Raw genomic sequence first — 22,287 nt, forward strand, 5'->3', positions numbered from 1 at the left:
GCAGGGCGCGGGGATGCCCGTCGCTTGCCGGCATGGTGGCCGTGCCATGTGCTGGGGGGCAGGATGGCCGGTCCCTGCTCTGCGGGGGGACACCCGGCCAGGCGGCAGGGGCTGCACCGCCAGCCGCTGGGGCAGGAGAGCGGGGACGGGCGGCCCGGTGTGGTCGCGGCCCGGCAGGGGGCGCCCCGCTGGGGAGGAGCGGCCCGCCTTCGGGCGCGCTCGGCCATTTCCGTGAGCGCTCGGCAACCTCCGCCGCCTCTCGGGCGCCGCCGGCGGTGCGGGGCGGGGCGGCGCGGCGGGGCCCGGCCGGCAGGAGAGGGCCCGCGTCGGCCATGGCGTCCCCGTCGCGGCGGCTGCAGACGAAGCCGGTGATCACCTGCCTCAAGAGCGTCCTGCTCACCTACACCTTCGTCTTCTGGGTGAGCGCCGAGCCGCGGCCGCCCCGGCCCTTCCTGTCCCCGCGATATATCGCCGCCGCGCTGCCCTGTCGCGACAGTCGCGAGCCACAGCAGCTTTCCCTTCTCCCCAGGTGTCGGGCATCGTGCTGCTGGCCGTGGGCGTGTGGGGCAGGGTGAGCCTGGCCGTCTACTTCTCCTTGCTGGACGAGAAGGCCACCAACGTCCCCTTCGTCCTGGTGGGCGCTGGCACTGTCGTTGTCCTCCTGGGCACCTTTGGCTGCTTTGCCACCTGCCGCGGCAGCACCTGGATGCTCAAGCTGGTGGGTGGTCCCGGACAGGGCAGGATGGGGTCCCATGCACTCCTGACCCATCCCGACCTGTCCTGACCCATCCTGGCACGTCCCATCCTTCCCCATGACTCCCTATGCAGTCCCCATCCCGACCCATCCTACCCCATCCCATCCATCCTACCCCATCCCATCCATCCCACCCCATCCTGACCTTCCCCATCTCATCCCATCCTGCCCCATCCCATCCACACTGTCCCATCCCGCCCTTTCTGCCTGCAGTACGCCATGCTCCTGTCCCTCATCTTCCTCATCGTCCTGGTGGCTGCCGTCGTGGGGTTCGTCTTCAGGCACGAGGTGAGCTGGGCACCCACTGCTGCTTCCCCATGCTGCAGGGCGAGTTTGATGCAGGCTTTAATGCAAGAGCAGTTGCAGGTGTCACTGGCGGGGCAGAGGTGCTGCTGGGAGCAGTGTTTAGTTTAGCCAACATAGGGTTAAAACAGCCCAAAGAGCAGCTTGGTCCCTAGAAGGCCCCATAAGATCCCCGTAAGGACCAGGCTGGGTCAGGATCCACCTGACACAGCATGCTGCCCCTCCGTCAGAACAGGCAAAGTAGCCCTGGACTTTTAATTTTGGACTTTGATCTATCTTCTGCAATAATTTCTGTAATTAAAGCTCCTCTGAGGGTTCCTGTGCCACGGAGCAGCCTGCTTAGGGGGGAGTTGGCACCACACGGGTCCTTGTTATTACATGCAGCATCCCTGCCGCCACGGCGCATCCCAGCCTGCCCTTTAATTGCCTGGGTTTAATTGCCTGGGTGGCCGGGGTGATGTCTGCTGGCCGCGGCCAGAGTCATTCCTGCCGACACTGAGAGGTGACTAATGTGGGGCCGCGGGTCCTGAAGCGCGGGAGGGGACAGCACCGCCGCAGAGACCTCTCTCTTGCAGATTAAGACAAACTTCGAGAGTAACCTCAACCTGGCCCTGAGGGACTACAACATGACCGCGGATCGACACAGTGAGGCCGTCGACACCATCCAGAGGACCGTGAGTGCCCCAGGCTGGCGTCTGGCTGGCGGTGGGTGGGTCTGCTCGCCTTGCCCAGGGGCATCCCCTGGGACCCCCGCAGCATCGGCATCCCTGGCGCGGTGCTGGGGGTCCTTTCACACCATGGGCTTTTGAGTTTGGGAGGAGATGCTGGGTGAGATGGGGGCAGTTGCTGGAGAGGCAGGGGAGCCATGGGAGTGATGGTGGGTCTAGGGGGTCAGTACCCTGGTGTGACTGTGCTCCCCAAATGTGCTTCCCCCTCCAGCTGCACTGCTGCGGGGTGCAGAACTACTCGGACTGGGAAAGGACTGAGTACTTCACCCAGAAGGGTATCCCACGGAGCTGCTGCAAGAGCCAGGATGACTGCTCGGAGGAGGATCTGAAAGACCCAAGTAAAGCCAAGCTGAAAGTGTTTGTGGATGTAAGTTCAGCTTAGAAAAATCTCCCTGCCAGTCCTGGAGGTGGAGAGGGCAGAGCTGGGTGGGTGGAGAAGGGTTTGCCCTTCACTGGAGGCTTGAAAGGAGAACTACTCTCTGTGCAGGTGTCCTGTGGCCCAGGGACTCCCCTGGGATGGAGGCAGGGGAAAGGTATGGAGGAACGAGCCCTCCCTCCTGCCTGAGGGCCCCTCCACTCCTTCTTTGGAGGTCCCCAAACGTTTGCGCTAGGAGCTGTGTGTTTTGGAGAACGGGTGAATAAGGAGGTTATTTCCCAGTAAAGTTCATTTCGGCAGTGCTGGTGTCTTCCGACTGTGCAAAGTCCTGACCCGGCAGTGAGCGCGGTGACCTCATCTGGCAGGGAGGGCCTGGTGATGCAAGGGCCATTCCTCTGATGAGTCACCTTGCTCAACCCAATGCCACCACTGGGAACAGCCCAAGGGCAGCACTCCCCTTGATAACGGCTGGGCTGGGAGGCTGGCTGCTGCGGTGCTGATAGGGAAATAACTTCGCCAAGGTCAGGCAAGAGGGTGACAGCCAGAAGCCTTTGGCGGCCTGTGGGAGCATCTTCCCCTGGAGCTGCTGGTGCTCTGGGGAGGTTTGCGCTCCTGGGGGTGAAAAGCACTGGACCCATGTGCTCTCTTTCCCTCCTCTGCAGGGTTGTTTTTTCCTGGTAACGTCAACGATGGAGTCAAAAATGAGCATTGTGGCTGGAATCTCCTTTGGCATTGCATGCTTCCAGGTAAATCTCCTTTGTCTGGTACAGGAGGAGTGCAGAGCAAAGTTAGTGTGCCTCCGGAGGTTATTTAATTTCCGTGCAAAGCCTGGTGTGTGCACAAAAGTCACGTCCTGTTTCAGCCAGGGAGGAGTAGCTATTTTGCAGATTCCGCTTGGGTTTAATCTCACCACCGTGCAGTCTCCAGTCTTTTAAACCCAGGACTGAAGCACCAGCTCTGTTTCTGTGAGCCCAGCTTATCTGAGAATAGCCCCTGTATGAAACAACTGACTTCAAGAAAAACCAAACCGAGCCTGTGCTGTGCTGGGCAAACTCCCTGCATTTGCTGTTGGCAGGGATCAAATCTGCGCCCTTCCTTTTCCTACCCGCTGACCTCCCTTTTCATCTGAGAGGTGTTTTGGCATCAATTCTGCATGGCTGAGTCCCTGTGAGCACCTGTGGGGCATCACCTGTGCTGGCAGCTTACACCCCACACACTGCCTTGCCCTGCAATTGTGTCCTTTCCCTCCTGCTCCCCACCATCTCCTTTACTTTATCCTGTAGGATGCTTCCTGCAGGAGCCGCAGCGGTGTCATGCTGGCCAGCCCTGCTCCGGCAGGCCTTATCCCCGCAGGAAGCGGGAGGCCCCTGCCCCCGGCTCCGCCGCGCAGGGCGCTGGGCATGCTGACGCTGCCGTGGGGCTTCCCGAAGTGCCGAGGGTTTTCCGGTGCTCCACAGTGGGAGCTGCAGGATGCACAGCCGGCCCTTCTTTAGCTGGTTTGTGGAAGCTTGCTGGGCAATCGGCACTGAGCAGCTGCGGAGTGGGCTCGGCTGGCCTTGACTTTGGAGGGGCTTGAGTTCCCCCTCCCCTTGGCCCGGCGCGCAGAGGCAGTGGCATGAGCTTTGAGGTGCTGCCGCCTGGGACCATTGGGTGACCATGCCAGCATGGGGAGAAGGAACCCTGCCAAGATATTTCTCCCGTAATGAGTGTGTCGTCGTGCGTTTCCCGTAATGGATGGACCGAGCTGGGGGAGAGGCGGGAGCCAGCAGCCCCTGCCTGCAGCTTGTGCTACCAAGTGCTTCCGATTGCAGCTGGGAGAGCCCAGGAGCTGCAGTTGCTCTGCTCTGCCCAGCCACTCACCCCACTTTCTTCTTCAGCTGGGCTGTGCTCACTGTGGCGTCACCAAGATGTGACTGACACACAAAGTGTGAGCTGCACACTCCCAGCTGTGAAATTATCTCGGCTGATGCCAGGCTTGGGAATTGTAACTGGCTCCTGGCTTTTATGGCTCTTTCAGCAAGCCTTGCTGTGTTGTGTGGCCGGCAGGGAGCCATCATGCAAATGTGCCTCTAACTTTGCTTGTGGAGGTCAAACTCCTGCAGGATCTGGCCCTAAATGTCTGCGTAGGGGGGCTGGGAGGCCACGTTGTGATGACTGTAGCGTGTCCTTCAGATGGTGATGCGAAACCATTTGTTCCATGGTCCTTGCAACAGGGAGAGGTGACTGCTTGAGAGGTGTTCTTTTGTGTGTGTAATTGGCTGTGACACTCCAGATAATCTGTGTAATCTCCAAAATTACCATAAAGCTGTAGATGCTTCATGAAGCAAAATGTAACAGGATGGGACACAGCACCTCCCGTGAGGAGCTTGTTTGGCTGATGCATGTCAGGATCCTCTGCTTTGGCCTCTCTGTTATTCTGAAGCAGGGCGCAGCAGCCTATGTTGTGGTTTATAAATCCCACTGTACATCCTTGGATTTTATAAAACTGATGCTCTGGAGCAATTTGTCAGGCTTTCCCCCTAAAATGTTGCATCATGTTTTTGGCTACCTCTGATGTATGTGTTTTTATTCTCTTCAGTTGGTTGGCATCATTCTTGCCTGCTGCCTGTCCCAGTACATCACGAACAATCAGTACGAGATGGTGTAGCCGTGTAGCTGGCCCCCAGTGCGCTGTGGCTGTGGCTGGGTATGTCCGTCCAGTGATGTAAGCTCGGTGGGCTGCCTCTGCATCCCTGCCTGCTGCCTGGTAGCCCCTGGGGACCTTCAGCGTGGCAGTGGGTACCACGTGTGGGGGCGTGTGGGGATAGAGGGCACCTGCAAGACTGTCTGCTATGTCATTTTAAGCTGTGTATAAATCCAGCCTCGTCTGCTAACGCTTTGTCTTGTGCGTTGCAGGGTATGCTCTCCGTGGCCAGGGAGGATGCCACCACCTCCAGTTTTCCTCTGGCTGCCACTTTGTGAAATCTGGCTTTGAACTGACTGATCTTCTTTTCCACTAGCTTATAGAAACGAGTGCAGCAGCTGTCCTGGTGCGCTCAGGGACTTGTCCTAACACTACTCCGCTGTGCCACCACGTGGGATAATTAGTGTAGCTGCGGTGGTTACAGCGAGCGGGCTCCTCCGGGTGCCGCAGCCCCTGGCTCTTTCCTTGGCGGCGCACTCGAGTGCCATGGCGAGCTGACCATGCAGGCAGCCTCGTGGGACTCCCAGTGCTCATCTTCGGTGCCTCCGTTGGGAAAGCAAGGCTTCCCCTCATCTCTGGCAGCCACTCGGTGTCCCCTCGCTCTCCAGACGTGGTTGCTCTCGAGATGGGGCTGTTGCCCTGTTAAAACACATCCGTGCCTGCCTGAAGCCCTTGGCTCAGCAAGGTCTCAGTGTGTTGCCAAGCTCTCTCTCATCCCTGCCCTGGGTTTTATATACTTTTTTATAGTTGTACTTTTTTAAGTACAGGCTGTAGTGATTCTTTGTAAGCTGTAGCAAGGTTTGGTGATGTAGCTTCTGGTGCCTTTACCTTGGTAGGTGTCCTTGCACCAAGTCAGCTGTGACTTGATTGTCAGTATTATATGCTGCTTTAACTCGTTTTGTGTATTGAGTAGAACTCTCTTGTCCCAAAACACAATAAATATTAAGATATTTTACTCTATGAAACCACCTTAGCTTTTCTTTTCATCTCCTGGAAATAACTGCTTGAGTTGCTGCAAAGAGCAGCAACCCTCCCTGGGAGGCAATCCACTCGCCCCGGGCCAGCCAGTAACCTCTGGACCATCGCAGCTTGTGTTTTTCCGATGCTCACCAGTGCACTTGCACTTACAAATAACCTCTGTAATTGAATTTTCTTCGTAACAGCGGTTGTGTAACAGTGCTGAAGCAGAAGGCCTGGAGCATCCCAGCCCAGGAGCCGGGTGGGTGAGTTCAGCCCTGTGCAAACGTGTGCATCCTTTGCCAGTCGGCCACTGGTGCGGAGCAAAGGGTAAGGCAGCGCTGCTGGACCTGCCTTCGCCCCCAGCCTCTCCCCAGGGCAAGAAACGTGGGTTTAAGCTGTTGTGTTTGTTTGCTACTGCTCATCTTTGGGCTGTTTTGTCAGCAAGCCGTTGCCTTACTGAGCCTGATGATGCAGTGGTGTGGTGAAGCTCCGTTCCGGTGAGCTTGGGATCTTCAGGTGTCAGGAACAAACCCAGAAGGGCTCTGGCTTGGAGCAGCCAGCTGGCTGCTGGGGCTCTCTGTCCTGCTCCGGGGAAGCAGGCAGGTGTAAAAGGAGCAGTTACGCTGCGCGTAGGAGTGGTGGCCCCTTGTCAGCATCAGCCCTCTGGCAAACACTACTTCAGTGCTGGGTGAGCTGCCGCAGCCAAACTGCCCCACAGCGAGAAACCCACAGGGGAACAACCAAAATCCTTATGCCGCGCTGAACCCGGGTGAGTAAATCGGACTGTTGTCAGCTCCTGGCTGCCCAAAAGCCTCCTGGGTCAGGACGGTGCGGCAGAGTGCGGCAGAGCACAGAAGCTGGGTTGGAGAGATCAGCCGATGGCAATGGATGGATGGAGACAGGGCAGGAACGTGAGAGGAGCAGGGCCAGGCTTGGCTAAACCCATCCTCACCAGAAAGCCTGCACAGAGGGGAGTGACCCGGCGCTGGTCTGTGCGCCTGGCTCTGCATGCAGCTTCATTCCCAGGTGGGGAGGGGATGGCTCTGGCAGAAGGTGGGATGGGCAGCCTGGAGGTTCCCAAGCTGCTGCAGGAAAACTAGCACTGATGGTGCTGACCTGGGGAGCACATAGGCTTGGCCAGTCTGCTGATCCCCACAGCCAGCAACAGGCACTGCGGGCATCAGTGCCCCCTCTCAGAGGCATAAATATCTCGGGGGACTTGTCGGAAACGCTTGGTGTCCCCCAGGCTGGTTGGTGTCCCTTGGGATGCTGTGTGGGGAGCTCTGCTGCACCATGCTTCCAGCATTTTAACCACATTGTCAGCACAGCCGTGAGCAGGGACAGAAGGAGCTGCCCTTAAAAAGTGCTCATGTCCCTGCAGGAGCCACAGGGATGCAGGGAGTGCCTGACAGCCCCGGAGACACCGCGGCTGGCACCCGTCACAGTAGCAGCAAGTGGAGCCTGACCTCTGCTCTCTCCTCTGTATGTACAGCTGGGTAGGCTTGTCTGTCCAGGCGTTTCCCTGGAAAGCACCGGCCGTGGCAGTGCATGCTCCCTCAGTGACACTGAGAGGCTTTCCCTTGGTGACACCCGTGGGATGTCAAAGCTCCTCGGCAGCAGCCGGCTCCCTGGGGTGAAAGCTAGAGCCTGGGGTCTGCTGTGAGCACTGAGGCCGTGAGTGGTGGGGCTGCACAGGGGGTGCGCGGGGATTTTGGCTGTTAGCTGTCAGCACTGCTGCAGGCAGTGTCCTGCTCAGGGTGGCTGCGGTATCAAGGACTTACTTTTTCCCTCCTGGGTTTTGCCCATTTGTTGGTCACAGGGCTGGGGACAGCTGATGTCACTTGAGGTCCTCTGCACCTCCTCTCCCTCTGGCTTTGGCTGCCCACTTCCCTGGGGGACTCCTTGTGCCTGCTCCTGCCTCTGCCTTGCCAGCATGCTGCTGTGCTGCACATTGCTCCTGAGGGGACTGGTGGCACCCCTGAGCTGTCACTAGTAACTACTGAACATATCGGAGCATGCTGGAACAGAGGGTTGGGACAACTACCAGCACTGTCAGGGAGCAAATTAGGGACCTCCACACGTTCCCAGCGAGGTGAGCGCCAGCAGTCCTGGTACCTGAGTTATGGATGCTTGTGACGAGGCAGCCGAGCAATTAGATCACTTCTCAGACCCATTAAGCATCACAGACTGAGACTAAACAACTTTCCATTTTCTTTGCAATCGCTCATACAAGACGTTTATTGTTTGCCTCTTGCTGCTCAGCATGGCAACGATGCATTCGAGCACAGCCTCCCCCAACCCCGTGGGAGCAGCGCAGGGTGCTGGGGGAGGGGGACAGGCTGTGCACACATGGTGAGGGTGCCATCGTCTGCACACTTGCACACTCACCAGCAATCAAGCAGATAACCTGCGTGTCAGCTATGTCGGGACAATCTGGATGGGTGGCAACGCGGCAGGTGGGCACGGGGAAGCACCCAAGCGCTAGGTGCTGCACGGTGGGGGCTACACCCTGCCCAGCATCCGCGCAATCCACCAGTTGCAGGGCATGATGATCCGGCAGATGACCCTCCCGCCCTGGTAGCAGTAGGGGTAGGGGTAGTAGCCCAGGAGGGGCTCGCAGACCCGCCGGCAGTAGCGGTTGGCACGGCGGCACTGGGCACAGCAGTAGCCTCGCTCGTCCCACAAGGGGTGGAACTCCAGCCCGTTCTCTGACTGCTGGGAAGAGACAGTGTCAGCGCAGCAAGAGGCTGCATGGCCAAGGCACCCTGGGAACACAGGGAGGATACCCCAGAAGCGTGGACAGGACACCCTGGGCACCCCAGAAGCATGGGCAGAGCACCCTAGGAACATGGACAGAGTACTCGAGGAGCATGGGCAGGACATCCCAAGGAGCACAGCCAGGGCACCCCAGGAACACAACGAGGACACCCCAGGAACACAATCAGGACACCCTGGGACTGTGGCCAGGACACCCAGAAGCATGACCAGAGTACTCTAGGAACGTGGGCAGGAAACCCCAGGAGTGAGACCAGGACATGTGGGACAATGGGCAGGGCACCCCAGGATGCGATTGCCCGCACTCACGTAGTCATTGACAGGCAGATCCTCCTCGGTCAGCTGCCGTGCCCGACGCTTGGGTCCTGGCTGCACATCCTTCTCTGCCTCGTGTTCGCTCTCCCCATCCAGCCAGCTCTGGTTGTCTAGAAGCAGCTCAGGGTCATCGTCTTCTGTCCCTTCAAGGTTGGCCAGCTCAGGAGCTACACGAAGAGCCCAAACATTGCTGTCAACAGCCAGGGAGTGGGGGGACACAGGCAGCAGCAGGCATTAATGTCTCTACCAAAATTTAGTGCCAATGTACAGGAAAAGCCCAAAAGCCCACCAGCAGACCAGCTGTGCTCCGTTGCCTCCTGCTCTTACCAGGCTTGGAAGTAGGGCTGTAGGAGATAATATGGTGGGAGGAAAGGGCAAAGACATGTCCTACCCCCACCCTGTGCTCAGGGGTGGTGTTGGCATCCCCTCCACGGGGCTGCAGGTGCAGGGAAGCACATCTTCGTGGTGGGCTGTACTGCTGGGGGTGGGAAGGGATTTGTACAGCCCCAGCAAAGTGACATGATTTGGGGCAGATTAGACCCAGCTACACCACCCACAGCTTAGGTAAAACCTACGGTGACGTAAATTTCCTTTGCTAAAACTCAACTGCAGATGGGATCTAACAGCGGGGACTGAGGAAGCAAAAGGGGACAGCGGCCGAGGACAGCAGCATCAGGGCTCTCTGATGCCCACTTGCTGCCAGGATCATCAGTGGCCGTGGGCTGACTGGTACCCGTGGGGAACGAGATGTGCCTCTGCGGCTGCAGAGCGGAGGGAGTTTTCTCAGTTGGTTTTTTAAAACTAGCTCATTCGGATAGAAGTGGGTTAGAGACAGCGGGTAATTACACTGGCAGATCTCAGAGGCCGCAACCTCTGTGAGGGCTGTGTAGTGAGCAGCTGGAGGTGGCAACCCCGTTGTGTGATTTAGATGCAGATGTCTGCTCGTGCTCTGATGTTCATGCAGTGACTAGAATTTAGGCGTCCCAGTTTCCAGCAGCGCTGCTTTCTTTGCAGGTACAAAGGGGTGGGTTTTTGCCTTGTTATGAGGAAGGTGGCCACTCTGCAAAGTGCAGGGCAGTGGGGAGCCGACAGAGACAAGTGCTTTGCAGAGAGAAACTTCAGCCCCTGCTGTTACATTTGCCTTGCTCTCTCTTGGTTGTGGCCAACATGTGTTCATGTCTGAGATGTACAAGGCTGTGGAAACGGGTTCCCACCACGTCGCAGTGGGGACGTGGCAGAGGGGGACATGGGTGGTGGCAGGGCTGCTTCTGGTGAGGGGTGTCACAAACACTTCAGGGAGGAGATGGCTCCTTGTACCTGCTATAGGCGTGGGGTGGATCCAGTAGATGGTCACGTTTCTGCAGATGTCAAAGATTTTGGAGCTCTTCAGGAACTCTTTGTTCTGAATGGGCTTTTCCCCAGGAACCCAGACCACAGACTGCTCAAAGTAGGTGGTCGTGATCTCTTCTCCCTGGAGGAAGAACAACGTTTTCACCCCGGTGTGGTGAGACACCCTTTCCCCACTGCTGGCTGCTCCTCCTCCCCTTGGCTTACCCAGAGGCCCCTCTCCCCTCCCAGAGAGCAGCTGGACTTCATCTGCCTTGGTTGGTGGTGCTCGCAGGGTGCCCGTGCAATGCCCTGCTGGTCCTCACGCTGGGACACCCATTGTGAGCCTTGTCTCTCCTGCCTGTTTTCAGCCACTGCCCCCTGCTCTCTCCTCTCTCCACTCATCATGCCTGAAGAGCCTTCTCCTGTGCAGTCCCCACCATCTGGAAGAACCTTCTGGAGCACCCCAGCTCATTTAAAACCCAAGATTAAAACATCTCCTCTCTGCTTTGCTCTTACTATTTAATTTCTCTCTCCTTCTGCTACCGATTTTGTGATCGAACACTTCTAATTTATTCCTCACAGGAATTCTTTGCATGGCTGTATTCTGTAATTTATACCACATGTCTCTGCTGTTGCATTAGTCCATGGTGTGTTTTGGCAGGTGCTTAGGGAGGGCGATATATAAAGATTATTGGATGGGTCTGTGCCGAGCTATCTGCCAAGGCATCGTCATGTATGTTGGTGGTGGTGGCCCACAGAGCAAGCTGGCAAATGGCATTTTTCTCTCCAGAAGGTGTCTGGAGCTGTATTTCTCTTTTACAGAGTTTTTCCTTATGGTTTTGGGAAGTTTTAGGAAAGAGCCAACACAACCCGACCCAGTCTGAGGCTTTTTTGGAGCCTCTGGTGAAAGCTGGGGGGTTGGGGAGGTGCTGCATGAGGGACCTGGCACTGCGTGGGCTCTGGGAGGAGATGACTAGAGCTTAAATCTACATTTATCTCATTGGGTTTTACATTTTAGCTCTCTACCCGGGGCAATGTTCTGCTAAAGCCTGGGAAGTCATATTCCTTTTACGAAGGTAGCCGAAAAAATATATTAGCTTCTTACAGCATAATCAAAGAATCGGTATCTGGGAATTTGGGTCATGAATTGGGGAAATGTTTCTGCCCACGCTTCGTTTCAAACGCATGTCCTGCTGGTGTTTTATCTGCAACAGCTTCCCTGGGGGGGATTCAGTCTGCTAACACCCCCATCATGAAATGGAGGAGCGGGGAGGCTGTGCTGTGGTGGGGCTGTGCCACCGCTGGGGCCTGGGGATGGGGACGGGGACAGGGGACAACTGCTTTCAAGGGACTGAGCCATCACCCCGGGTTACGCTGTCAAGGAGGGGTTAAAATATGGAGTAAACCACTTTTTTTCCATGCAGCAGGCAAAGCGCTTGACTCCTTGCAGCAGGATGTGGTGGGCAAAAACTAGAGGGGTGTAAGAAGCCACCAGGCACATCCGTGGGAGACAGGTCTGGGGGGGACCGGGAGGTGCTGCAGCCTGGTGCTTCCCACCTCCCAGGGCTGTACGCCAAGCGCTTTCTCAAATCGCATTTCTTAAACACGGCTGCTCTTTTAAATTCATTACTTCTGCCTCATTCTGCTTGAGAACGCGAGGCTCAATTCTTGGAGAAAACAATTTGATTGACTTTTTGGTGCCTGCTAATCCTGAGCTGCCTTGCGACCTTTTGACTACAACAGGATTATTGTTCTTGATCTCCGGTATTGTGCTGAGAGGTTTTTGTCTGTTGGCTGTCTAATCCTGTCTCTTTCCACTTGTTTTTAGAAGCAATCCTCTGAAATAAGATCATTTTATGAAGCGATCACAACTCATTATTTCTTTATTGCAGCATCTCTGGGAAGGCTGGAGCAGATGAGAGGGCGGTGGGGCTGGCGGCCACACTCCCAGTGCCAGGGAGAGGAGTGGGCTTCCCGGGGGCAGAGGGGGGGTCCTGTTTGATTCACCTACCTCAAGCTCAGGGATCTTGGCCTCTGTCGTCTCAGGTAGGACTTTAGTCTGAGTTTTGATGAAACATTTTTGAAGTCCCACAAAGAAGATGCCAGTTATTCCCTACAGCATCAGAACAAACAGCAAAAAAGCAATCAGGGCAAAGCAGGAGGATAAATAACCCCATCATATGGAGGGTACAGCTGGAGGAGGCTTTTTCCTGTTGATGTTTTCGTGCAAACTCTGTTCAGCGGTAGTGCTAAGATGTACTAACAGGTTCTCCTAAGGGATATTGCATTTTATGGTTTGGGAGAATCGGGCTTTTTGCAAACATTTTAAGGCAGACAGTCATAAAATTTTACTTTGCTCCCCTTCTCCTTATAACTATCACGAGCTCTCGTTATCATAAATAAAAATATGCAGAGTAGCATCTGACCGTTATGGTTATATGAACATTGAGCCCCCAGTTCCTGCTAGGCTATTAGCTGAAAATTTTGCCATATGCCACTGCACAGGGTATTTCCCTACAAATTTTAATTAGATTTCAGAGAGAGTCTACCACATTGTCATGAGGTTTTAATGCTCTCCAGACAGACAAATGTACTGGGCTTGGATAGATTTATGATGATTGCATTCCTTTGCAAGGGTAAATCCAATAACTAGGTCTTGCTTTTGAGATGTATTTCACTGGAACTGAACCACGGCACTATTAAATACCGGTGGAAGCGTATGTAGATACACATCTCCTTTCCTTTGAGAGCATCCCCAGGGAGTCTGCGTCTGGGCATTGCTCTCCCTGACGCAGAAGCAAATCATCCTGGGGCTTGCTCCAGCGACCCTGTGGTGTCCTGAGGGATCCCGTCGGTCCTGCTGCAAGACCGCAGGCAGGGTCCTGGGGACAAATGCTGCTGCACTCACGTTTTTGAAGTCATGGATCTCCAGGATTTCCTCGCTGCCGTTCCCGCTCCTGAAGGTCTCCGTCCTGGCCAGTGGGTCAATCTCCATCACAATCTTCTTCTTCTGGCCGTGGCTGAAGAATGTGTGTTCCATGTCATAAACCTGTGAGGGCCAAAACCGCATGGGGGTCGGCTCAGCCCCCAGCCGATTTCACACGCCAGCTGCTGGGTGAGCAGGCTGGTGCTGGGTGCCTGACCACTGATGCTGAGTGCTCTGCCACAGGGCTGGCTGCTTCCTTGCACCCCAGCTCTGAGCCAAGACAATCGTCCGGATAGTGCAAGGAGAGGCAGCTCCCAGGCACCAGGGCTGGGAAGAAGGGCAGGATGGGGCCAGGCTGCGGGAGGACAGGTATGTCAAGCCTGGGAGAAGATGCTCATCCCATACTTGCGCCAGGAGCTTTGCCACAGCTCAGCCTTTGCTGGTGCTTTCTGTGGCATGAGTCACAAAGCCCAGGCCCAAGGGACCTCACTTTTTGTCGCGACGGAGGGAAGTCTGCTGATCACTCATATTGAGTGACTGTGTCTTCCCTCCGTCGCGACAACTTTTACTTCTCCCTGGCTTGCTTGGTCTGTCATCGCATCCCTGACTTCCTTGCTCCATCATTGTGTCCCCAGCTTGCTTTCTCCATCACTGCATCCCTGGCTCACTTACTCCATCACCATGTCCCTGCCTTGCTCGCTCCGTTGTGTCATCCCTGGCTCACTTTCTCCATCTCTGCACCTTCTGTTTTTCCTGGAAAGGCAGAGGTAAGAGCCTCTGTCTCCCTGGAGGAGATCAGGGATTGCCTGTGAATCAAAGACCTCCTCGAGGGCTGCTGAAGAGCTTCAGGGCATAGCAGCCGGCTCCCCAGCGGCACTCATCCCTGCGGGGAGCTGGGGTGAGCATCGCTGTGGGGAGCAGCCCTCTCCTCCTCGCAGGTGCTTGCTGCACTCAGCCAGCCCAGCAGCCCTCCAGTCTCTGCGGATGCCTGACCCTGCAAGCACGAGCAGCGGCAGATGCTGTTTGAAGCACAAAAATGATCCTGCTGGTGCGGTGAGAGCCGCCGAGCCTTGGGGAGCCTTGTTTTCCAAATCCAATGGTGTTCTGCGGAAGCAAAGGGCTTGTGCAAAACCACTCAGGTCCACAGGGCAGGGGGAAGTGGTGGAGGCATGGGGATGGGAAAGCCTCGTTTGTCCCCTGGCATGGCTGTGGAGCCAAGGAGGGAACACCCTGGACCCCAGCAATGTCCTGGCAGGGGGCAGGGGCTCTGCCTGCAGTCCCAGTCTAAACTTCCTTTCACAGACCCTTGGTTCTTGCACATCCCTCCCCATTAGGGGCTTCAAACCCTCTCAGCAATGTTCTCAGCATCAGCATCTACCGTTTTGCAGCTGCTGGAGGAAGCCTGGGCACAGGACAGGCCATGCAGGTGGTAACTGCCGGGTACCTTTACCCTTGCTTAAAAGTCAGAAGAGTGATGTGTGCCTTGGCAGTCATGAGCATCTCCTCTTAGTCAACGGGAGGCTTTTATAAACATATATAGCTGTCAATGTATTTTATGGTATGGTAAAAATAGTCTGAAGCCTAAAACGTCTGGAAGGCCGCCGGTTTTGACTGGCAAAATGCACATGGTGCCATAAATCATTTCCAGGAAGGTAGGATCCCGGGTGGCACCTTACCTTCAAGTGCCTCTCCATTTACAAAGAATTACTTTTGCCAGTGCAGTGGCCAGCTAACCCATTTGGGCTTTGCTGGCTCCGTGCTGCTCAGAGAACTGTGAGATGTTTTATAGGGCTAAAAATGACACTTGCTCACAAATGGTTGAAATATGTCCCCCTGCGAGGCCACGATGAACCCCTCGTTAGCTGACTCATCGCCTTCGCTCCTCGGCTGTGCTGCCTGGCGCGGATGCTGCCATGCAGAGGGCAGCACCGTGTCCAAGGCCACCCCTCAGAGGAACAAATTGTCTTTAAAGATTTTTTTTTCCACTGTCCAATTGCATGAAGGGAGCTTGAAGGGGATTTTTTGTTCTTTAAAGAGTTTGATTGCCCTTGGTTTATATTTTTGAGCCTTAGGAACTTCCAGCCTCCTGCATCCTGCTTTTTCTGGAGGACTCCGGGGCCAGCTGGAGAAGCTGCTGCCCCACGGCTGCAGAGGACGTGGTGGTGGTGGACGCCGGGAACATCAGCAGGCAGCTCCACTGCAGGAACATCTCCGCTTTCCTGTGACCTCTTTGCCTGCCTGTCAGGCATTGTGAAGGGCTTTCAGAAATTCTGATGGACTCCATCCTGCACCAGAGTCTGCCGGTGAGGATGCTGAGGGCCAGTGCTGTGGTTAACCTTTCCAAGGGTGCAGCAATGGCTCTGTGCTGCTGGCTCGGAGAAAACCTCCCCTCCAGGGGTTAACAGCCTCTTCCCCCCATAGCTGGCACGCACCCTGTTTTTCGAGGAACAGTAGAGACTTTATAATCGACTTGGCAGTAGCCTGGAGGCACATATGGCTTTTATTGCTTTTTCTTTTATTTTTTGGGGTATTTATTTCTCTTTGCTGATAAGCAGACAAAAGTATCCGGTGAGCGGGGTGCTTCCTCTGCCCGGCGGGAGGGCAGCCTGGCTGAGCTGGCATGGCTCCGGCATGGGGCAGGGAGGAGAAGGGAGACGCCACCGTGGGAAAGGGGCTGCCTTGGCTGCACATGGGAATTTTGGAGACGCTCTTGAGAGTCGGCAAAACCTGCTGGCGCCAGGGTGCAAAGCAGGACCTCCTGGGTGAGCATGGAAACTCAAAGGAGAGGAGGATGAGGAGCACCGGCCAGGCTGTTGGCTTCAAGGTTAAGCAATTTGCTTGGGGTATGGGATAAAAAAAAGAGTTTTGGCAGAATTGCCAAGATGCTGGGCAGCAGTGGGCAGAGATGTATGGGAGATGTGCAGCCCCGTCGCCGCCCCGCCACACTCGGCGCTTACAGTAGCGTCTGTCTGGGGAACTGGGAATAAACGAGCCCAATCCAGTTAGCAGGAGCTCCTCCAAAAGCTAATCTGTCTCACCGTCCCCTCACATTGCAGACACATTAAAGTAAGAAATATAATCCATTGCAATCAATCACCACTGCGTCCTGGCTTTCTCTCCTCTTTATGTGGTGGCATAATGACTTTTCCACCAGTTTCTGGCAAGATAATTGAAATGAAATGGAAAATATTTTCTTACTTGTCATAAAATTTGCTGCCGGTGAAAGAAGAGTAACTTTAACTGTTTGTGGCGTAGCTCCCATCCCCTGTAATTGTCAGGGAAAGAATGCGGTGACAGAGAAAAAACCCCAGCTCCTACAAAGTAAAAGCTGGTTATGAATAATACAAAGATTTTTAAAAGTCCCATGAATGCTTGTAGTCTAAGAAAATGCATTTTGTAAAGTTGCCTGGGTTTCGGGGTGTAGTTAAAAGTTTCGATGAGTGGGGTGGGGGGGAATGACAGCTCTGTCTAGGGGAGCGGCACTCTGAAAGGCTGGATCAGAGGGGTTTTACTTACTTTTCTGGGTGTTGGGTTCCAAAGATATTTGACACCAAGAAATATCAGAATAAGAGAAATGAGCAGCACACTGAAGAGCAGCCCGCAGATCTGGTATCTGGTACAGGTCTTCTTTCGCGTCTTGGAAGCTTCTGCCTAATTAATGACAAAACGGTGATAGCCAGAGGTCTGCTGACGATTCAAGGAGGGATGAGTACACATGCATATCAGACATTTATCATACTGACAAACTGCACGGTGGCAAAACAAGCCATGAACTTACGTCCAGAAAGCGGCAGTCCTCCGGGCTCTCCCGAGCCGTCCCTCCCATGGTCTCCTCTCTGTGCGAGGATGCGAGCCCGCTCCGAGGTGGAGTTACAGCAGCTCTGGGCTGCACATGCAGTGGAAGGCTGGGTCACTGCCGCCCCCGTGACGGCGGCTGCCAGCGTCCCCCCACAGCCCGCGGGCCCCGGGGGGTTCCGCAGCGCTTGCTCTTTGCAGGGTGCAAGCGATTCCCTCGCCTTTGGAGACGAGCCCGCACGAAGCTCTGCTGCGTGGTGCCCACCAGCACAGCCAGGGGCCCAGATTCTCATTTAATCTCTGCTCCTGCCCCCCACTTCTGCCCATGCAGTGATGGCTGGAGGTGCCCAGGCTGTGCAAGGGTTCCTGGCACCCCCGGCGCGCTGGGGATGCGGGCACTGCTGCTGGGCGCTGCTCACCTCTGCTCATGGGTGCAGCGGGGCTTCTGCAGCAGGGGCAGGCTGGGAGCTGCTGGCGGGGTGCCTGCAGGGCAGGGGGACACGGGCATGGCAGGGGCAGGTGTGCACGTGGGCACGTGTGTGCATATATATGTATGTGCATGTGCGTGCATATGTGCATGTGCATACGCCTGGGCACGGGTGCGCATGTGTGTATGCGTGCATGCATGGGTGTGCATGTACATGCATGGGTGTGCATGCACGTATGCGTGTGCATGCACTCACTGCCAGCCCTCAGCAATGTGGTGTGAAGGCCAAGTTCTCCCACGGAGGACTCCGGCATCCCGTGCCTGTTGTGTGCAAAGCCTTGCCCCAAAATTGGCCCAGCCAGGAATTTCCTGACTAATTTTTTTTACTGAGTTGAAAAATTTCCATTTGTTGAAATCATATCATTTCATGGAAATGAACCCATCTTAAGAAAGGCTTTCAGAAATCCACTGTGAAGTTTCTAGTCTGAACAGGATGAGGCTCCCTGGTGTAGAGGAGCTGGCATGGACTGTTTTTCCAAGCTGTTTACTCTAATAAAAACCCAGAGTGCATCATGCACTAATTAAAATTGCACTGAAAAAAAGAAAATCCACATTGAGTTTTGCTCAGGGTGAGAAATGGAGAAAGAAATTGCTTTTAGCGGGTCTGGTGCTGGCTTCGTGAGTGTGTTGGGGCAGCGCTGCCTGCAATCTGGGGGTAAATCTGAGTGGGACAGAAGCGGAGCTGCTGAATAGCTTGGGGAAGGCGTTGGGCATGTGTGTGTGCAGGGGCTGCGTGTGCCCTGGTGTGTGCCAGCTCCCTCCAAAGGGGTTTGGGCTCCCCGGGGCAGCAGTCGCTCCTCACCCTGCAGCCCTGCAGCAGCTCTGGGACCAGATCCCTTCCCTTAACGCAGCCGCAGTCACTTGGGGATGTAAAACACACCAGAGGTTTTTAATATTTGAGAGGCTAATAACAGGAGGGAATCGTATTGATGGGTGAAAGACAGCAGGTTATTTGAAGGAGAAAAATCACTTTTTAATGGAAAGCAGTCACAGGTAGCCTTTGAAAACACCTGAAAGGTTTTGGAAATCTAAATGCAGCAAATCTGTACAGACAGGAGGTTTGTCTCTCTTCACTTTTCACCAGAAAGTTTTGCTTCCAAAGCTTTTGTTATTCACTGGAAACTGAAATATCTGAAAACATTTTCTTTTCCTGTCAAAACTGCAGTTTCAAAGGAAAACTTTGGAGCAGCTCTACTGAAAGATGGTTATGATTACAGGAAAGAATTACAGCCGTGCCGTTAAGCAGACATAATTGATCAGCATAGCAGCGATCTTCACAATATCCCCCACTCAAGGCACAGGAAACACTGCAAATACCACTCGTAAACCAAATTAGGCATTATCATTTTATTACTGTTTTAAGGTAAATGTCAAGCTTTTTAATGGCAATCACTGTAACTCTGGCAGGAGTCGGGTGTCTGAATTAGCTGGAAGAGGTGAGAACCTCCCAGGGCTGGGAGTTAATAAAACTCAATAAATATCATCGGTCCCTTCCAGGGCTTGGCAAGTGCTGGGGATGGAGCAGCTGGGGTGAGCGGTGGGGGGTACAGGGGATCCTGCCACTGGGCTGGAGACCTTGTTTTGCTGCAGCCTGCAAAAGTGGGCACTGGTGGCCCGGAGGGATGGGGAGCTATGGGAGAGAGCACACGCAATGCATGCATACACATGCATGCATACACATGCATGCACACACATGTCCACACATGCACGCACATGGAGCCCCATAGCCAGATCAGAGCCATGTGCCCAAGCCCCCATATAGGGCAGGGAGCAGGATGAGACCCCTCTACACTGCCGCTCTCCATAGAGACTGTTATAAATATCCAGCCTTGAACCAGAGAGTTTGATGGCAGCAAAACCCTGTGCAACCCAAATTGTCCTTCCCCTCCGCAGCTGTGGGCTGTGCAACAGCTGCTGGATCCCAACAGGGAGGCGGATGCTTGGGATGCAAACAGGGACAGAAACCGCAGGATGATGCTGGTCAGGAATGGTTTTTTTCCCTTCCATTCCCCAGTGTTCTGGCTCAGCATTCAGGGTTTCAGAGAAAGAAAAAAAAAATGGATTTTCCATGAAAAGACAACAATGTTTTTGGGAAAAAAACCTCAATCTCTTTAAGATGACAATCAGGTTCTCTGTATAAAAAGCAGTTCCGATGGAAATCTCCCATCAGTGCCAATGAGTAGGGAACAATCACTAATTTTCCTTGAAGCTAATGAGCACGAGTATATATGACAGGGGAGAATTTAATCTGATGTGAACTGAAGAAGAGAAGCAATACTGATATTAATGTGTGACTAATTGATACCCAGAAGAACATTTGAAATGATTAAAAGGCATTTGATTTTTATACAGGACAATAAGAGGCTCATTGGCTATGACTGGTGCATCCTTTCAGTTTTCTACTTCTTGCTCTAATTTGCCCAGAAAAATCTATCATATCTGCAGCATAGCTTGACGGCTGCATAAAACCTCTGTGCCTGGAAATGTTATACCAAGAAATTCCTCCTGGAAAACATGAAGGTTTGTACACAGTGTGAAAGGGGGCAAGAAGCCCAGCAGAAATAAAATAGGTCCCCGAACCACTAAAAAGCAGCTCCCCAAAGCAGTGGGGCTCAGGCAGCAACATCCAGCCGAAAACCCATCATGATTAATACGGTGCTCTTTGTTATAATGAAAACCCCATTAAGGTCAGTGGCAGCATCTCTGAGCAGCACTAAATTGGAACGATGGAGACAGTAAAGTTAAAAATGAGCCATAATATTAATGTGGATAGTGAATTAATTGGGCAATTCCATAGGTAGTAAGTAAATCATATCATTTACCGCTGGACGCAGCGCCTCACAGCTCTCGCTGCAGGGTGGTGTGGTGGCAGTGGTGGCACCTGCTCCCGGATGGAGCTGAGGGCACAGCACAGAGCCACAGCACCCAGGGACACCACTGTGCCTGCCCCTGCCAGTCCTGGGCCCTTCTCCTTGGCTGCCACTGGGAGGTCTCTCAGTCAGCGTGATGCCTCTCACTTTGCTCTTTTAGGTGCTTCAGCCCCAAAATATGCCCAGAGTGCTGGCTTACAGCTTGTCTGGGGTGCTGCATCCACGGTCCAAGGTGTCTGTCCCCTGGTCCTGCAGCCGTGGTCCAAGGTATCCATCCCCTGGTTCTGAATCCACAGTCCAAGGTGTCCATCCCCTGGTCCTGAAGCTGTGCTCCAAGGTGTCCATCCGCTGGTCCTGCAGCTGTGCTCCAAGGTGTCTGTCCCCTGGTTCTGAATCCACAGTCCAAGGTGTCCGTCCGCTGGTCCTGCAGCTGTGCTCCAAGGTGTCCATCCCCTGGTCCTGCAGCTGTGCTCCAAGGTGTCCATCCGCTGGTCCTGCAGCCGTGGTCCAAGTGTCTGTCCCGCTTTGCTGTTGCACACAGAAAGCTTGGAGCAGGCTGCTGGCGGATTTACAGAACAGCTATTCCCCGGCTGTGGGTCTCTCAGGAAGGGCTGCCTCGCCTTTGGGAGGTATGTGCAGTACCATCACACAGCCCTCAGCCTTCTCCTGCTGCTTTTGTGTCTTGGGCTGGGACCTCCTGTGGGAGCAGCGGGCAGTGATTTATACCAGGGTGAAGCATTTACACGTATGTCGGTTGGGCTGCCGGCTCCCTCCCCACTTCCAACATCCTGGACAACAAATAGAGAAAGGGAAAAATCATATATAAAAGGAAATTGCTCATTAGGCAGTGCCTGATTATACAGAACAGTCTTTGCTTCAAACCATCCCATTTTCTGTAACATTTGCCAGATGAGAGGATGCATACCTCCTCTTATCAACTAGCCACATATGGCCTCAGCTGAAGGGAGGTTTCAGTAATTGGCCTATTCATCATTCATTGTTTATCTTAAGTTCGCATTGTTGTAGGGAACTCCAGAGACATCCTTGATTTAAGTTAAGAAACTTAATCATTATGATAAAACTGCTCGGGGAGTTGGACTTCATGTTGGAGATGCACGTGGCCATGTGGCACGCTGGCAGCCTGTAGCCACAGCAGATTATTCAAAACTGACAAAGCTTTTGGAGAGAATAGAAGAAGATAAATTCATGGTGGCCGTTCTGATGAAGCTGCTCAGAAGGTTATTACTAGAGACACACACTTCTCCTTGCTCACAGCCCGTGAAAAATCCCACTCCTCCAGGCTCTGGGGGATGTCTACCTCATTGCTGCTGTTGCGACTCCCTCGTCAACAGAAGTTATTAACAGCGCCGGAGAATTTTATCCAAATGCTGGTTTCATCTTGATAAATAACAATTTCATGTCTCTGTTCTACTAGATGACTGCACGGTTTTATTTCAAACACTTAACTTCTTCAGAAATGCTTCCCTGTGCACAAAGCTGAGCTCATCTACAGAATATGTGCTGAGCAGTTTTTATTTTCACCAGGCTTTGAATATCTGTAATGCAAAGACCAAACCCATAATCCCGCACTATCATAAGTCACTTCTCCCAATAAAGAGCTGCTTCCTACTGGGAGTGCTAAAATGTAATTGAAAGCTACATGTGTATTGGTGTTACACCAAAAAGCATTTTATTAAAAATAGTTTAAGGGGTGTCCAGATCCGAAAAAATAGTCTACAGCTCCTCTTGGAGGTGCTAGAAAGGAAACCAAGAAGAGGATAACTTGGGGAGCGAGGGGTCAGTGCCTCCCCCTGCCTTGCAGTAACTGCCCCCCTGTTGGGGGGTTCCATACTCATGGCAGCAGACAGATGCTCAGGGTGATGCAGGCGCTCCGTGGGCAGCAGTTAATTGCCAGCCTGCTTAGTTAGAAGCCAGTAATTTTGTGATGACCGTGCCTGAGGTGCAGGGGGAAGGAGGTGGACAAGG

The 22,287-nt window shown here is 54.0% G+C and overlaps 2 protein-coding genes across 3 annotated transcripts; one reads left to right on the forward strand and one right to left on the reverse strand.

Moving 5' to 3' along the window:
* Window positions 1-264: 264 nt before the first annotated feature.
* On the forward strand, window positions 265-5,809 carry TSPAN6 (tetraspanin 6). 2 transcript variants are annotated; one of them, XM_055727697.1, is made up of 8 exons: window positions 265-419; window positions 530-718; window positions 968-1,042; window positions 1,633-1,731; window positions 1,997-2,152; window positions 2,824-2,907; window positions 4,740-4,847; window positions 5,057-5,809. In XM_055727697.1, exons 1-7 carry the CDS (start codon window positions 333-335, stop codon window positions 4,806-4,808), a joined length of 759 nt encoding a protein of 252 aa, XP_055583672.1. In that variant the 5' UTR covers window positions 265-332; the 3' UTR covers window positions 4,809-4,847; window positions 5,057-5,809. The 2 variants fall into 2 exon arrangements, with proteins under 2 accessions (XP_055583672.1, XP_055583673.1); XM_055727698.1 differs by lacking the exon at window positions 530-718 and having other exon boundaries at window positions 278-419.
* A 1,808-nt stretch (window positions 5,810-7,617) lies between these two features.
* On the reverse strand, window positions 7,618-17,055 carry TNMD (tenomodulin). The gene is made up of 7 exons (XM_055727802.1): window positions 16,928-17,055; window positions 16,666-16,800; window positions 13,132-13,272; window positions 12,235-12,336; window positions 10,212-10,365; window positions 8,889-9,061; window positions 7,618-8,516 (listed from the first exon to the last, which is right to left on the reverse strand). Exons 1-7 carry the CDS (start codon window positions 16,973-16,975, stop codon window positions 8,307-8,309), a joined length of 963 nt encoding a protein of 320 aa, XP_055583777.1. The 5' UTR covers window positions 16,976-17,055; the 3' UTR covers window positions 7,618-8,306.
* Window positions 17,056-22,287: the final 5,232 nt, after the last annotated feature.

Source organism: Falco cherrug, chromosome 15 (assembly GCF_023634085.1).
Source record: "Falco cherrug isolate bFalChe1 chromosome 15, bFalChe1.pri, whole genome shotgun sequence".
NCBI lineage: Eukaryota > Metazoa > Chordata > Aves > Falconiformes > Falconidae > Falco > Falco cherrug.

Bases quoted from the DNA above. Each gene is read 5' to 3' on its own strand.
- TSPAN6 (XM_055727697.1), top strand. From the start codon at position 333: ATGGCGTCCCCGTCGCGGCGGCTGCAGACGAAGCCGGTGATCACCTGC. The intron at 1,043-1,632 runs GTGAGCTGGGCA...TCTCTCTTGCAG, and splicing joins GGTTCGTCTTCAGGCACGAG to ATTAAGACAAACTTCGAGAG. The intron at 2,908-4,739 runs GTAAATCTCCTT...TATTCTCTTCAG, and splicing joins TTGGCATTGCATGCTTCCAG to TTGGTTGGCATCATTCTTGC.
- TNMD (XM_055727802.1), bottom strand. From the start codon at position 16,975: ATGGGAGGGACGGCTCGGGAGAGCCCGGAGGACTGCCGCTTTCTGGAC. The intron at 12,337-13,131 runs GTGAGTGCAGCA...CTGATGCTGTAG, and splicing joins AGATCCATGACTTCAAAAAC to GGAATAACTGGCATCTTCTT. The intron at 8,517-8,888 runs GTGAGTGCGGGC...TCTTCCCAGCAG, and splicing joins ATCTGCCTGTCAATGACTAC to TCAGAGAACGGGCTGGAGTT.